This window comes from Saxophila tyrrhenica (assembly GCF_035928015.1).
Source record: "Saxophila tyrrhenica strain CCFEE 5935 chromosome Unknown scaffold_4, whole genome shotgun sequence".
Lineage (NCBI taxonomy): Eukaryota > Fungi > Ascomycota > Dothideomycetes > Mycosphaerellales > Extremaceae > Saxophila > Saxophila tyrrhenica.
Genome location: NW_027041736.1, coordinates 1,064,232 through 1,077,206, shown reverse-complemented (window position 1 = coordinate 1,077,206; position 12,975 = coordinate 1,064,232). Strand labels below are relative to the sequence as shown.

Genomic DNA, 12,975 nt, shown 5'->3' with positions numbered 1-12,975 from the left:
ATGTCAGCACGATGATGAATCCACTGAGCCTCTTCAAGGTCGAGAATCTCGACACTCGCTTCCGGCCAAAGAATCCACAACCTTTACCCAACGCCCAGCCGTCACGATGGAACACACCAGAGTACTACATCTATGCCCTGGTCTTCCTGACCATCCCACCTTTGATGTTCAAGTCTGTTTACGATGTTTCCCAACCGGATCACCCAAACTACGCTAGATATTCCCCTCTGCTATCTCAAGGCTGGATTCCTGGTCGGCTCGTCGACAACTCTGATCTGCAGTATCGTGGCTTCCGTGGCAACATTCCCTATCTGGCGTTACTACTGGTCTTGCACCCGGTGGCAAGGCGAGCGTATGACTTCCTGCGATCTGGTGGAAACAGTGGTCCAGGGAATGGCTCAGCAGTATCGAAGAAGAAGGACGAGACCGAGCGAGACGCAGCGGACTCTCGGCTGCGAGGACGGATTCGCTTCGATCTGGTCTTTGCCATGATCTTCCTGCTCGTCTTGCATGGCATCTCGATCTTGAAAGTACTGTTGATAGTCTACATCAACTTTCAGATCCCAACCAAGCTATCGAAACAGTACGCCACGGTTGCCACCTGGGTCTTCAACATTGGAATCATGTTTGCAAACGAACTTTGCGGCGGCTACTCATTTGCCCGAATGTTCGCTCTGTTCCTACCTACGCAAATGACGAACGCCGATTCGAAAGGTCCTCAAGCCATCCAAAGCGACTGGGGCGCGTGGCTGGACTCTTACGGAGGTCTGACACCACGGTGGGAGATTCTGTTCAACGTGACGGTCCTGCGCATGATAGCGTTCAACTTCGACTACCTCTGGATGCTCGATCGGCGAGAGTCGTCGCCTATTGAAGTACGTCCTTCTGCCCCAGTCTCTCTGACCACCAACTAACCTCCGCAGAAGAAGAACCTTGATCCCACAGACCTCCCCGAGAAAGAACGCGTCAAGTCTGGCGCCTCTCCGAACGATTTTTCTCTCACTACATACCTGGCATACACGCTCTACAGCCCACTTTACCTCGCCGGCCCCATCGTCACCTTCAACGATTACATCTCGCAATGCCGCCATCCCTTGCGAACCCTCGACCGTTCTTACATGATCCCCTACGCCATCCGCTTCCTCATCTGTCTCCTTACCATGGAGCTCTGCCTCCACTTCCTTTACGCTGTCGCCATCTCCAAATCTAACCCGGATTGGACCACCTACACACCCTTTCAGCTTTCGATGCTGGGATACTTCAACTTGCACATCATCTGGCTCAAGCTCCTGGTTCCGTGGCGCTTCTTCCGCTTGTGGGCGCTTGTGGACGGCATAGATCCACCGGAGAACATGGTCCGCTGCATGAGCGACAACTATTCCACGCTCGCCTTTTGGCGAGGCTGGCATCGCAGTTTCAACCTCTGGATCGTACGATACATCTATCTGCCTCTGGGTGGCAGCCGTGTCAGCACACCGAGGGCGATTGGGAACTTCATCGCCGTCTTCACCTTCGTGGCACTATGGCACGACATCAACCTCCGTCTGCTAGCCTGGGGTTGGCTGGTAGTGCTGTTCATACTGCCCGAACTCATCGCAAGCTACATCTTCCCCGCGAAGAAGTACGAGGGACGGCCGGACCTGTACCGCTGGCTGTGCGGATTCGGTGCAGTAGGGAACATTCTGATGATGATGGTGTCGAGTTTGGTTGGGTTCGCTTTTGGCCTGGACGGGCTGAAGGGCTTTGTGGATGGCATTGTTGGGAGCCTAGGTGGGAGGGTATTTATGCTTGCGGCGTGCATGACGCTGTTCGTCGGCTCGCAGGTGATGTTTGAGGTCAGGGAGGCGGAGAGGAGGAGAGGGGTGGCGATGAAGTGTTAGCATAGTAGACGTGTCTCTCTCGAGACTGCCTTAGCTATATGTACTTGTACCGAACGAACCGTTCGTCTTGACTGTGGCATCACGGCTCCCGGCTCTTTGCCATGCCGGAGGAACCCGAGCTAGCGTTGAGATGTATTGGGCCAATACCGTGCCTGATGCTTTCTACAACATTCGCCATCAAGAACAACATCCATCGATGGAGCTACTTGCAGTGTGGAAGATGTGGTCACGAACGCCACCATTACAACGGTGCAATGTTTCGAGATTCGTGGCTACGTGATGGGCTGCGGTCTTCGAGCCTAGTAACAACCAACAAGCCCCTAGCAATAGGAAGAGAATGGACGAAGAATCGCCTCACAAATGTCCTCGCTGTCCAAAGTCGTACCGCCGCCCGGAGCATCTCCAACGCTATCTGGCTATCCACAGCGCAGCTCGACCGCATCAATGCCATATGTGTGGAGCTGCCTTCCAGCGATCAGATGTTCTCAGACGGCACGTCAACTCCTGTGTTGGTCGTGGGCATATCGGCATCTCTTCTACACCAAAACGAGCCTACGACTGTTGCACGCGCTCCAAGCGGCGTTGCGACATTGCTGTGCCCGCGTGTGGAAGCTGTGCGCGGCGGCGTCTTGCTTGCAGCTACAGTCAAGCCCGGGGCAACGGCGACGATACCAACCCCGAGAATGCAACTCTACAAGACATTCAAGCAGTCAAGACTTTCGGAGCGACTGAAGCTCTGGCTTTCGATCCACTGCCTTCCTACAACTGCCTGTGGTCCGACTTGTCTGCGCAGGATCTCTCTGGCTACATGAACGAAGAGCTGTTCGACTTCAACGCCTGTGACCTAGGCCTACCGCTCTATAGAACTGACACTGGGACCGAGAGGCTTTCACTGCATTTTCTGGAGAGCTTCACCCGAGACAACGGCTTCGTAGCTTCCTTCGACTGCGGCACGGAAGAGATGAGACTGCTGGCTCGCAAGACGTTTGCGTCGGATGCTGAAAAGCAGCGTCTCGATTCTGGCCATCCACTGGCCCGCCAAAGCAAGAAGATCGTCGGTCTGATTCAAGAGGTCACGACGCTCAAGCCTCGCAACAGCCCTGTCTCATTTTCTTGGAGCCCGGACGTGGAACAAGAGTGCGCGAACTTCTTCTCTCCCTCTCGACTTCACCTGTACTTGGAGCTTTATTGGTCACTTTGGCATCCCAACGTCAATTACATGCATAAGTCGTCCTTCGAGGCTGCCTCCGCCAAATCAGCGCTTGTGGCTGCTATGGCAATCATTGGCGCCTGCGTGTCTCCCGATGGTTCAGATAAGGAGCAGGTAAAACCATGGTTCACTTGCGTTGAGGAGATGGTTTTTCAAGATGATGACTTCTGCTACGATGCGGAAGATGACTGCAGTCCATTGACGTTCCCTTCGGATGCTCGCATTCAGTCCATCCAGGCCGCATATATGGTTTGCTTGTTTCATAACTGGGAAGGGGCCAAGGTGAGCAGGAGAAGGATCAGACGATTCAGGTACAGCACGCTTGTTGCGGTGAGTGCAAAGACCACTCTTCCCGATTTGCTGCTGATGTTTTGAAGGTTGTGCGAGATATAGGCATCCCACACGCAAGACACCCTGTTTACGGTGAGCTACCGCCGGCCGGTTTTGTCTGGCACGACTTTGTAGCCCGCGAGCAGCTCATTAGGTAAGTCCCTTCTATCTTACTTGGCCATGTCTCACTTTCTGTAGAACGTTCCTCTGGGTCTTTCTACTCGACACGGCCTTTGTTATATTCAACAACCTCCCTCCGAGAATGGCGATAAAGGAGATGAAGATGGGATTTTGCAGTAGCGAGGCGGCCTTTCAAGCTACGAGTAGGAACGCTTGCTACAAGGCCATCACGAGCAGCGGAGCCTTCGCAGCCAATCTGATCTCTTCGGTAGTCGAGTCGATGTGCAAAGGCTCTGTTGGAGCCTACGAACAGACCTCGCTCGCAGAGATCGGACCACTGAACCTCTTCGTCTTAACGTCAGATATGTACTGTTCGCAACATCGTCTGACACCTGCTAATGACCAGTCAAGCGCTCCACTCGATGATCTTTCAACACCAGCAAACTTTTGCCGCAGACGCACATCTGGCGCCAATCAATAATGCTCTGGATAGTTGGATTGCAATATGGCAGATATATCAACAAGCTTATTCTACCAGTCAACAGTACTGCCCGCTCGGCGAGGAGATAATGACGCCACACAATATGTGGAAGAGGATCGGTTTCGTGAGATACTGTTCAGAATATTGGCTATTGGCGAAACTGATTACTGAGCGGATCTCTGCTGGCACCTGGATGATTGGCGTTGATCAAGCTAACGTCAACGTTCCACAGCCCAGCGACCAGAATACGGTCTTGCAGAAGTACGACGAGACGAGAATGCAACAAGTCAACGACCTGATCTGCCAGTTCCAGCAGGTGATCATTTGAAATCGATTACCGTTGGGTGTTCGGTACATCGGTACATCCCCGCTTGCATTAGAACTCTCCCACCACCGCCCCGAAGCCTTGCGGAGGCTCCCACCTCCAGGTCCGCGCAACGACATGTTGAACATGCGATTATTGGAGACACTGCTCCCGGCATGCAAAATCGGAAGAAAATAGTGCCTCCATTCAAAAATACATAAGAGCTTACTATCAACACATTTTTTCTGGGCTCCCCGTCGCTGTCCTGGAACATCAGGGAAATACCATTGCATCACAACAACAACGATGGATGTTTCGAGTAACTACTCGGCCATTGCGGCCGCCTTGCTGCTGCTGCTCGGTCTCTGTCGACTGTTGATGGTGGGACATCGCCCGAAAGACTTTCCTCCAGGGCCTCCAACCCTTCCAATCCTGGGCAACATTCACCAGGTACTGCCTGCCCTTCTGCCTCTACTGTACTGCTGTGATTAACTAGATCCCTCCCAGATGCCAACAAGAGATGCGCACCTACAGTTCGAGAAGTGGGCTCGAGAATACGGTACAGTCATCTACGAAGTGCACTTGGCTAGCCCTACTGACAGACTTCAGGCGATATTTACAGCTTGATGCTCGGGACGAAGACCTTGATCGTTCTATCAAGCGATGACGCCGTCAAAGAGCTGCTGGACCGGCGAAGCGGTATCTACTCTTCAAGGCAGGAGATGTACATCGGACAGGACCTCTGTTCCAATGGGTTGCGACTGTTGATGATGGTAGGTCCTCAAGTGCTCTGAGGAAAAAATGAATGCTGACGTCTAGATCAGCCTTATGGGCCTCTTTGGAGAATGGTGAGGCTACCAGATAGAAGTGAGGGGCGTACATGCTGACGTTGTGCCAGATACGCAAGATGGTCCATCAATTACTCAACGTTCAAGAGTCGAGCAAATACGTGCCTTACCAGATGCTGGAAAACAAGCAGATGCTGAATGATCTGCTGGACACGCCAGACCGATTCTTGCATCACATTCGCCGGTACTCCAATGCTCTCACGACATCAATGGTCTTTGGGTGGCGCACCCCGACGTATGAGAACGTCGCCATCAAGCAGCTTTTCGAAGGATTCAACGAGTTTGCTGAAATCAATCAGACCGGCACAGCAGCACTGATCGATTTCTTCCCATTCCTCAGGCAACTGCCCGACTTCATTTTGCCTGCGCAAAAGAAGGCCAAGGAGATGCACAAGCGCGAGAGGGAGCTGTACCTGGGACACTGGCTTCGCGCGAAGAATGAGTGGAAAGACGGAACTATCAAGAATTGCTTCTGCGTTGGCATGGCTCAAGCGCAGGAGAAAGAACAGTTCAGCGATCCACAAGCAGTATGTTTAGCATTTTTAGAAGTACGATGGCCGACATAGCTAATATTCCTTCGCAGGCATACATTTCGGGCACACTGCTTGAGGCGGGATCGGATACAACATCGAGTACGTTGTACGCTTTCGTCCAAGTAAGGAACCGTCCTACTTAGTATGGAGACCAAAGCTCATGTTTGCGATTTTTTAGGCTATGCTGCTATATCCTGAGACCCAGCGTCTCGCGCAAGAGCAGATTGATAAGGTCGTCGGCGTTGATCGCATGCCCACGATGCAAGATGAGCCCAATCTACCGTACATCAAATGCTTGATGAAGGAGACGCTTCGTAAGTTCACAACCACGTCGACTGTCGACAACTCGGCATACTGACTTTTGTACCAGGTTGGATGCCCACCACAATCCTTGGTGCTGTCCCGCACGCCGTCACCCAAGACGACTCCTACAAAGGCTATCTTATCCCCAAAGGCGCAGGTGTCATGAACAACGTCTGGGCAATCCACCACGATCCGAAGCGAAGTCCAGATCCTCGCAAGTTCGATCCCAACAGACGTAAGAATCCTATGCAGACGATCGTCCGCTTGCGTGTACTGACTCTTTTCGATTCGACAGACAAGGACGACCATCTAAGTCTCTATGACTCCGCATCTAATCCCGACGGAACGAAGCGCGATCAGTTCACTTTTGGTGCCGGCCGCCGCATCTGTCCGGGTATGCACGTTGCGGAGCGCAGCCTGTTTCTGGGAATGGCACGCATGCTTTGGGCCTTCGATATCACCCCGGCCATGGACGCCAGCGGCCAGCCCATCATCCCAGACCAGGACAAGCTCACTCAGGGCTTCGTGTGCATGCCAGAGGAGTATCCGGCAACGATCACGCCACGATCCAAGGCGAGAGCAGACCGGGTTCGCTCAGAGTGGCAGCATGCTCAGCAGGAGTCGCTTGACCCTGCGACGCAGCAGTGGCTCTCGTCTCCGGTGTAACATCATCTGGCAGTCTTCTTGGAAAGACATTCTGGAGGATCAGGCAGGTCAGGGATGGGTATCTGCATCCAATCTTCGAACGCGACTTCATCATGCATTTGGATTCTGCTGTCTCTCATTGTAATCGGATTCAATTGATGCAGCACTGCTTCAGCCTTGGCGCCTCGCTAAGATAACACAAGCCATTTTCTGACAGAGCGATCAAGTCTGCCTCATCCTCTCCTCAATCTTCGCCCGCAACCCCTCCACCACCTCATCTCCAAGCCACTTCAGGCCTCCTTGCTCACTATCTCTTGCCTTTTGCGCCCAGGCAAACAGCACTCGCAAATTCCATAGAGCATCCCCATCGCTTCCAGCTACGCTGCGGCTCAACGCCACCCTGTCATCGATGACAGTGCCTCGTTCATCTGTATGCAGAACTCTGTTGGCATTCGGTGGCAGGACAAGCTCCACGTCCGCTTTGTCGTGGTCATCGAAGACAGGCAGACTTGTGAGGACGTCCTGCCATTTCTGCAGATCCGCCGCACGCTGCGCATTCGCTTGGCTTGGATTGAGCGCCGCAAGGGCTGACGAAAAGACGGAATCATGCGCTTCAGACGCCGGGCACTGGCGTACGAGTATCCTTTGATTCTGCCGGAAGGCCGCGAGGTGCTCTGCGTTCCCAGCGAAATCAAGCGTGACACGCCAGTAGGCTCGATCATTCGTCTGGACGGTCGCTATAGAGTCCAGCTCGGGCAGCAGGCACGGCGCGGTCAGAGACTTCACAGTCCCATCTCGCAATGTGAGTGTGATAGGCATGCTCACCGGACGATGGGTGTCGATCTCCTCAACGATGAGACACCTCGCTTCGGCAGCAAAGACCCAGAAATGCCGCAGCGCTTGCAAATGCACGCGATTATCGTGTACATCTGTTGGGAACAGAGGGTAGAAAGCGCAGATGAGCGAGGCGATGGCGAGATTAGACGTCCCGAAAGTGTAGGTTCCGCCGCCCAGGAAGAGGACACCAATCGCAAGATGCGCAGCGAGGTGTGACCCATACTGCGTCTCTGAGTCCGTCCTACCATGCAGGCGGCGGAGGTACCGGAAGGTCTTTAGGTCTCCAGTGCCTGCCATGACAGTCGCAGCCGAGAGTGCTAGAACATCGATACATCGTCGCACAGTCGACCGCGCGAGTTTAGCATCGTAGTAGTATGCCTCAGCACCACTCCTCACAGCATGGAAATAGTTCAGCACAGTCAAGATCTCATCGCGAGCCTTGGTGTTCCCGCTGCCGGCGTTCATCAAGCTAAGCACCCACGCAAGACCAGTGACGACGTTGAAGTACGGAACATCCGAGCTCTGCAGCTGCAGCTTCGCGGACGTCGTGCTCATAGCTTGGAATCGTCGTTGATAGCAGGCCGGAAGATTTCTTCTGATGAAGCCGGGACGATCGGACTCAGTAGTGTGAGATTCACGACCATCCCACATGATGAGATGCTTCGCCATTACGCGCAGCATGAGCACGTCTGGTCGCACGTGGTCGAACTGCGCTTCAGTGTCCGGGATGTCGATCTTGCGAGCGATCGACACATCGCCAGCTTTCATGTATACCAGTGCGAGGGCGACTACTGCGCCTGCTGTTGCTCGATCGAAGACATGCACCACAGTGACCGGCCTTGGGCCCACTGCAATGGCAAGAAGTCGCTCCGGAAGATACATGCCATGCAAACCTCCCAAGTCTTTCCCTTTGCCGAGATTGATGTAGCCTAGGGCAATACCAGCAGCAAGACGGTAGCACTCGTCTCGAAGTGGGTCTGGTCCACTGTCTGGGTCTTCCAGCTCCATTTGTTCTACCTCGGATAGCATGATTTCGCTCATCCGGCGGTGCTGGGTGTTGTAGTACAACAAGCCGATCCCGATCAGGCCAGCAGTCTGGGTCAGAGCAGAGACGTTGAGCTCAGCAGCCCCAGGAGGTAGCATCCTAGTGATGTGGACGGATAGCATGCGAGTAATCAAACCATCCATGGTACCCATGTACGAGGCCGACAAGCCCAGCAGGAGACCAACCGAAGTCATAGTATGCTTGGGCGTGAGATACTTGAAGGATAACCACTTTGCCACATGCCGAAGATGTCCGTTCAGTCCAAGCGCCAGCAATAGACCAGCATGTCGGTTCGTAAGATCGTTTGGCTTGTTGAAGGCGATCCAAGAAGTATCAATGCCGGCAACGTGCCGAGATATCCTTAACCCGGCGGATGCTCCAGCGTGGAAATAGGCCCAGCTGACCTTTTCCTCTGTCAAACCGCTTCGATCAGTGGTAAGGGTGGTACCCATGGGCTGCATGATGCACGAGTTGCTGAAACCAGGCAAATGATACTTGTCGGTGAGTAAGGGAGTCTGGCAGTCGAAATGAATCATGGCGTCGCCTGGTGGCAGCGCAACCATACGGGTAGTGACCCACTGAAGCTTCTTGCGTTGCTGTTCGATATGCTGCACATCTGTCCAGTCCGGCTGTTTGGCGCATTCTGCCATTTGCGTTGCATTGAAGTGCATCAGGCTGGTAGCCTCGACTAAGCGCTTGTCCTCGCGGAAGATAAGCTGGGAGACAGCGTGTCGGCTCGCCTCCTTTGTTCGTCCATTCGGATGGTGATGATCGAGTGCGTGGCAGACGGTCTGAATATCATGTGGCGAGCTTGCAGTAGCTGTGGACTTCTTCGGCACTGACGCGTGGGAGTGTATGGTGTGGGAGACGAGATCTTCTCGGCCGACCAGAGCCAGCAAAGCTGGTGTCCATGAGGTGGGAGGGTCGCGCTCACACTTCATGATCGCATCTTTGAAGGGTGCCCCGATCGCCTCAGGAAGGCTCTCTATTGTGTTGCTGTTGATGCCGTGCTTTGCCATCAACTCAACAGTGGCAACAGGAGAAGCCGCCAGACCAGAACTGGCCTCGACGATGTCAGACAGCGCAGCTATTCTTCCAGTCATGCCTGCAGCCACCGCCTGCTGCGACTTCGACATCGGTCTGTCGAGCATTGCAATCACCTCGAGAGTCGGATATCGCTCCTCAGACTGAACGTTCATTGCATGCTCGAACCAATGATAGACTCCAACAGGCTCGTCCATGAGCGGCATCTGTGGAGCATGAGAGGCCTGCGACTTGACAAACGCCCAGCGGTCTTCATTCGCTCCTTCGAGATGATAGTACTGTCCTGGCTGGTGGCTCCAAGTGACCAATCCAAGCCAGCTGCCGATCTGAGCAATAGTGACGGCAAGGACCTGAGAGCCCAGGCTGCTCGGCGTCAACTTGCACAATTTGTATTCTTCGCGGAGTACGTGAAGGCCAAGGACTAGTTTGATGGCCTCGTTTGGTGACAGCTGTAAAGCCGATCTAGCAATTCGTTGCAGTCTTTCTGAACCGAGCAGCTCATTAGCAAGAGCAGCTCCGACAACCATGAGCTTATCGCGTTGCGGTTCCGCCTGGGACGCAGTCGATTGAGGGTTGTTGGATCTTGCAGAAGCGCGCGGCCCGAGCCAATCTGCTGTCGTGTTGCTAAGCAACTCATGCCTATGTTCGGACATTCGCAGACGCGACTTCGAAGAATCTGCTGCTTTTCCGGCAGCGACATTGGCAAGATCCAGAGCCGCTCGAGCCTTGTTTGAAATGAGATGCGGAAGAAAGCAACAAAGCGCGGCAACCATGGCGACCCAATCCCTGTCAAACGTCGTGCCAGCGAGCCTCTCAGGGTGTTCGACAAGCTCAGCATGAGCAACGCACCAGATGCCGCGGAGGCATTGGGCCTGCGCTGCAGGTAGAACAAGCTCGCAAACATCCAGGACTCTGCTTACAGCAGGATCTCTGGGCGTGAAGCGGACTTGCCGCCGGTGGTGTACACGGTCAGTACCCACCTCATCAAAGCGACCACTGGCACCAGCATGGAGTAGCTGAAGATCGTGCCGTGAAGGTCCTGGGAGCGTCCTGTTCCTGCCGACTTCTTTGTTAGGAGTGGAGTCCAAAGCGACATGGTCTCGTCGGTCATTGACTCTGTACGGTGCCTGAGCTGGGAGTGGCCACGGCATGTTATCGTCAGCAGCTAGAACTAGACCTCGATCTGCTAGTAATATGGAGCTTCGGCCGCTCTCCTTCAGTTTGACAATGCTGCTGGAGGAGCCGACTTTCTGCTCTCCAACGAGCAGAGGAATGGCCATTGTTGGTGTAAGAGAAAGCTCTGGCCACAGAAGACGTCGCTTGATGATCAATTGAAGCGCGGAGACCTCCTTCGTGTAGTCCTGATGGATGAAAACCGTCATACGCTGGTCCTCGTTGTCCATTCGATGACGGAAATCTAGAAGTGTCGCGACTTGAATAGGTTCAACAGTTTTTGCCTCTGAGGAAGTCGAAGTGGCTATTGGTATGGAGTGCAGTTTGCGAACAATGAGCTCCCGCTTCATCTCGTCCCCAAGTCCAGCCAAAATGCTTTCAGCTCCAGTGGCATCGAATGTAGCTCTGATATGCCTCAGGATGCTCCCAACGGATTCCTCGTCGTCGGCGTCGAAGCTACTGTCAAGATCCATGAGATCGTCGTCTGGTCCAAGGCTCCTGCTGAAGACACTGCCGGGTGTTGAGCCACGGCTCTTCCGGTGCCCAAGGCTTCGACGCTCACCAGGCCCACCGAATGAAGCATTCCGCCTGCCACCAGGGCCCGCGAAGCTGGCGTTTGCATTGTATTGGCTCTGGCGCATGTCCGCGTTCATGGAACTGATTCTCCTGCTCTCTCGAGCGGCCTGTTGCGAGGCGCCAGGCTGATAGTCAGGGTCCATCTGAGAAGCCATTGCATCTTCCTCCTCCTGGCGAGTCGGCCTCCGAGAGGACGCACCGTGGGGCTGCGATGGAGCTTGCTCGCCCGGTAGTCTGAGGGATGATGCGCCTACCAAACTCTCCCTCACGCCTTCTCGTGTTCTTACTGCGGGCGTCGTTGCTCCTGTGCCCATTGAGCTCATGAAGGAGCTTCGCCTTCGTGCCTTTGCCGCTTTATGCGCTGCTCGTTCCTTCAGAAGCGAGGCCAACGATTTCTCTTCCACATACCATGCATGCCAAATTGTCAGCGTCTGCAGGTCCTGATTAAGTGTGATAATGAGCGTCAGAGGGGCATTCTGACTGCTACCGGTGCCGCCCAACTCGTCAGTTGGCGACACATAGATGATTCGCTCGCTGTTGTCGACTGCTTCAAACTCTACGCTAAGTCCGGACGAGGCTTTGGTGGACAGGCGGGGCCTGGGGTGCTGCAGAGAGTATGTAACAACTCCAAGGTCTGACAATGGGTCCGTCAGAGAGTAGAAGCCAGCAGTATCATCATCGGTAGCTTGAGCCAAGCCTGCGAACGCATCTGGGAAAGGGGAGAGTGTGTCCAGCCGGGCTTTACCACTCAGAGGACTAGGTCGGCTAGGTTGCGTGCTCGCGAAGCTTTTCACCAAAGTCGGCGACTGCAGATAAGACGCCGTTGGCCTGAGCTGGGACGAGAAGAACGAGTTTGGTGGTGCTGCCGGAAGCTGCGGTGTTGGCGGCGAAGACGGTGCTGCCACACTCTTCGTCTGTAAGATGACTCCTCGTGGGGCTGAAAAGGCTTTTGAGATTTCGAAGGGAAAATCCACGATATGGCTTGTGCCGTGAACGAAGTATACGTGTGCCTTGGACTTTAAACAGACCACCAAGGCTCGCTCAGAAGTACTGTGTGGCTCGGTCGCCTCGCTGTCGCCTCGAGAAGGCTTTCGACCATTCCTGGAGTCTCTCCAGGGTTGGATGTTGGCGCTGTCGGGTCCGGTGGTGTGACGAGTATCAGAGACATTTCTCTTGGAGGGAAACGATGTCAACAGCGCTTGGATGACATCCTCCCCTTCCAGCTCGAAGTGATAGACGTTCCGGATAAGCCTTCCTTGAGACCATACCACGCATTTCCTCGTGGCAAGAACTTCCTCCTCGACATCGCCATTCCCGTCATCGAAAACGTACGTCTCCCAGGTGTACAGATCGCTGGATGGTTCCGCGGGCAAAAGGCCTTCATCGATCAAGTATGGAAGTGCCACAGGCGTGTGGACGCCGAGTGATTTGATCTCGGCCATTTGGTCGTACGCCTAGTTGACACAAGGGGTGGCATCTTCATGTAACCTCGTTAGTCTTGTGTGTGTCTTGCCTTGAAGTGAAGTTGCCGTTCACTCTCAGACCCCACCTGAGGTTTGACGCGATTTGGGAACGCGTCTGGTCCAAGCGTTTCGACATCACCTTTCACCAAACCTCGAACAGCCATAGGGTCCTACCATCACACA

At 54.2% G+C, this 12,975-nt stretch overlaps 4 protein-coding genes across 4 annotated transcripts; 3 read left to right on the top strand and 1 right to left on the bottom strand.

Moving 5' to 3' along the window:
- Positions 1-11: 11 nt before the first annotated feature.
- GUP1 (glycerol transporter) lies at positions 12-1,880 on the top strand (the record flags this gene model as incomplete). Its single annotated transcript, XM_064800339.1, has 2 exons — positions 12-875; positions 924-1,880. The coding sequence occupies 2 exons, from the start codon at positions 12-14 to the stop codon at positions 1,878-1,880; spliced, it is 1,821 nt and encodes a 606-aa protein (XP_064661678.1).
- Positions 1,881-2,331: 451 nt separating this feature from the next.
- On the top strand, positions 2,332-4,349 carry LTR77_003081 (uncharacterized protein; the record flags this gene model as incomplete). The annotated part of the gene is made up of 4 exons (XM_064800338.1): positions 2,332-3,372; positions 3,468-3,574; positions 3,619-3,897; positions 3,947-4,349. The coding sequence occupies 4 exons, from the start codon at positions 2,332-2,334 to the stop codon at positions 4,347-4,349; spliced, it is 1,830 nt and encodes a 609-aa protein (XP_064661677.1).
- A 483-nt stretch (positions 4,350-4,832) lies between these two features.
- LTR77_003080 (uncharacterized protein) lies at positions 4,833-6,675 on the top strand (the record flags this gene model as incomplete). The annotated part of the gene is made up of 6 exons (XM_064800337.1): positions 4,833-4,884; positions 4,935-5,098; positions 5,224-5,700; positions 5,757-5,828; positions 5,885-6,020; positions 6,077-6,675. The coding sequence occupies 6 exons, from the start codon at positions 4,833-4,835 to the stop codon at positions 6,673-6,675; spliced, it is 1,500 nt and encodes a 499-aa protein (XP_064661676.1).
- A 201-nt stretch (positions 6,676-6,876) lies between these two features.
- Positions 6,877-12,956, bottom strand: APC1 (Anaphase-promoting complex subunit 1; the record flags this gene model as incomplete). The annotated part of the gene is made up of 2 exons (XM_064800336.1): positions 6,877-12,783; positions 12,879-12,956. The coding sequence occupies 2 exons, from the start codon at positions 12,954-12,956 to the stop codon at positions 6,877-6,879; spliced, it is 5,985 nt and encodes a 1,994-aa protein (XP_064661675.1).
- Positions 12,957-12,975: the final 19 nt, after the last annotated feature.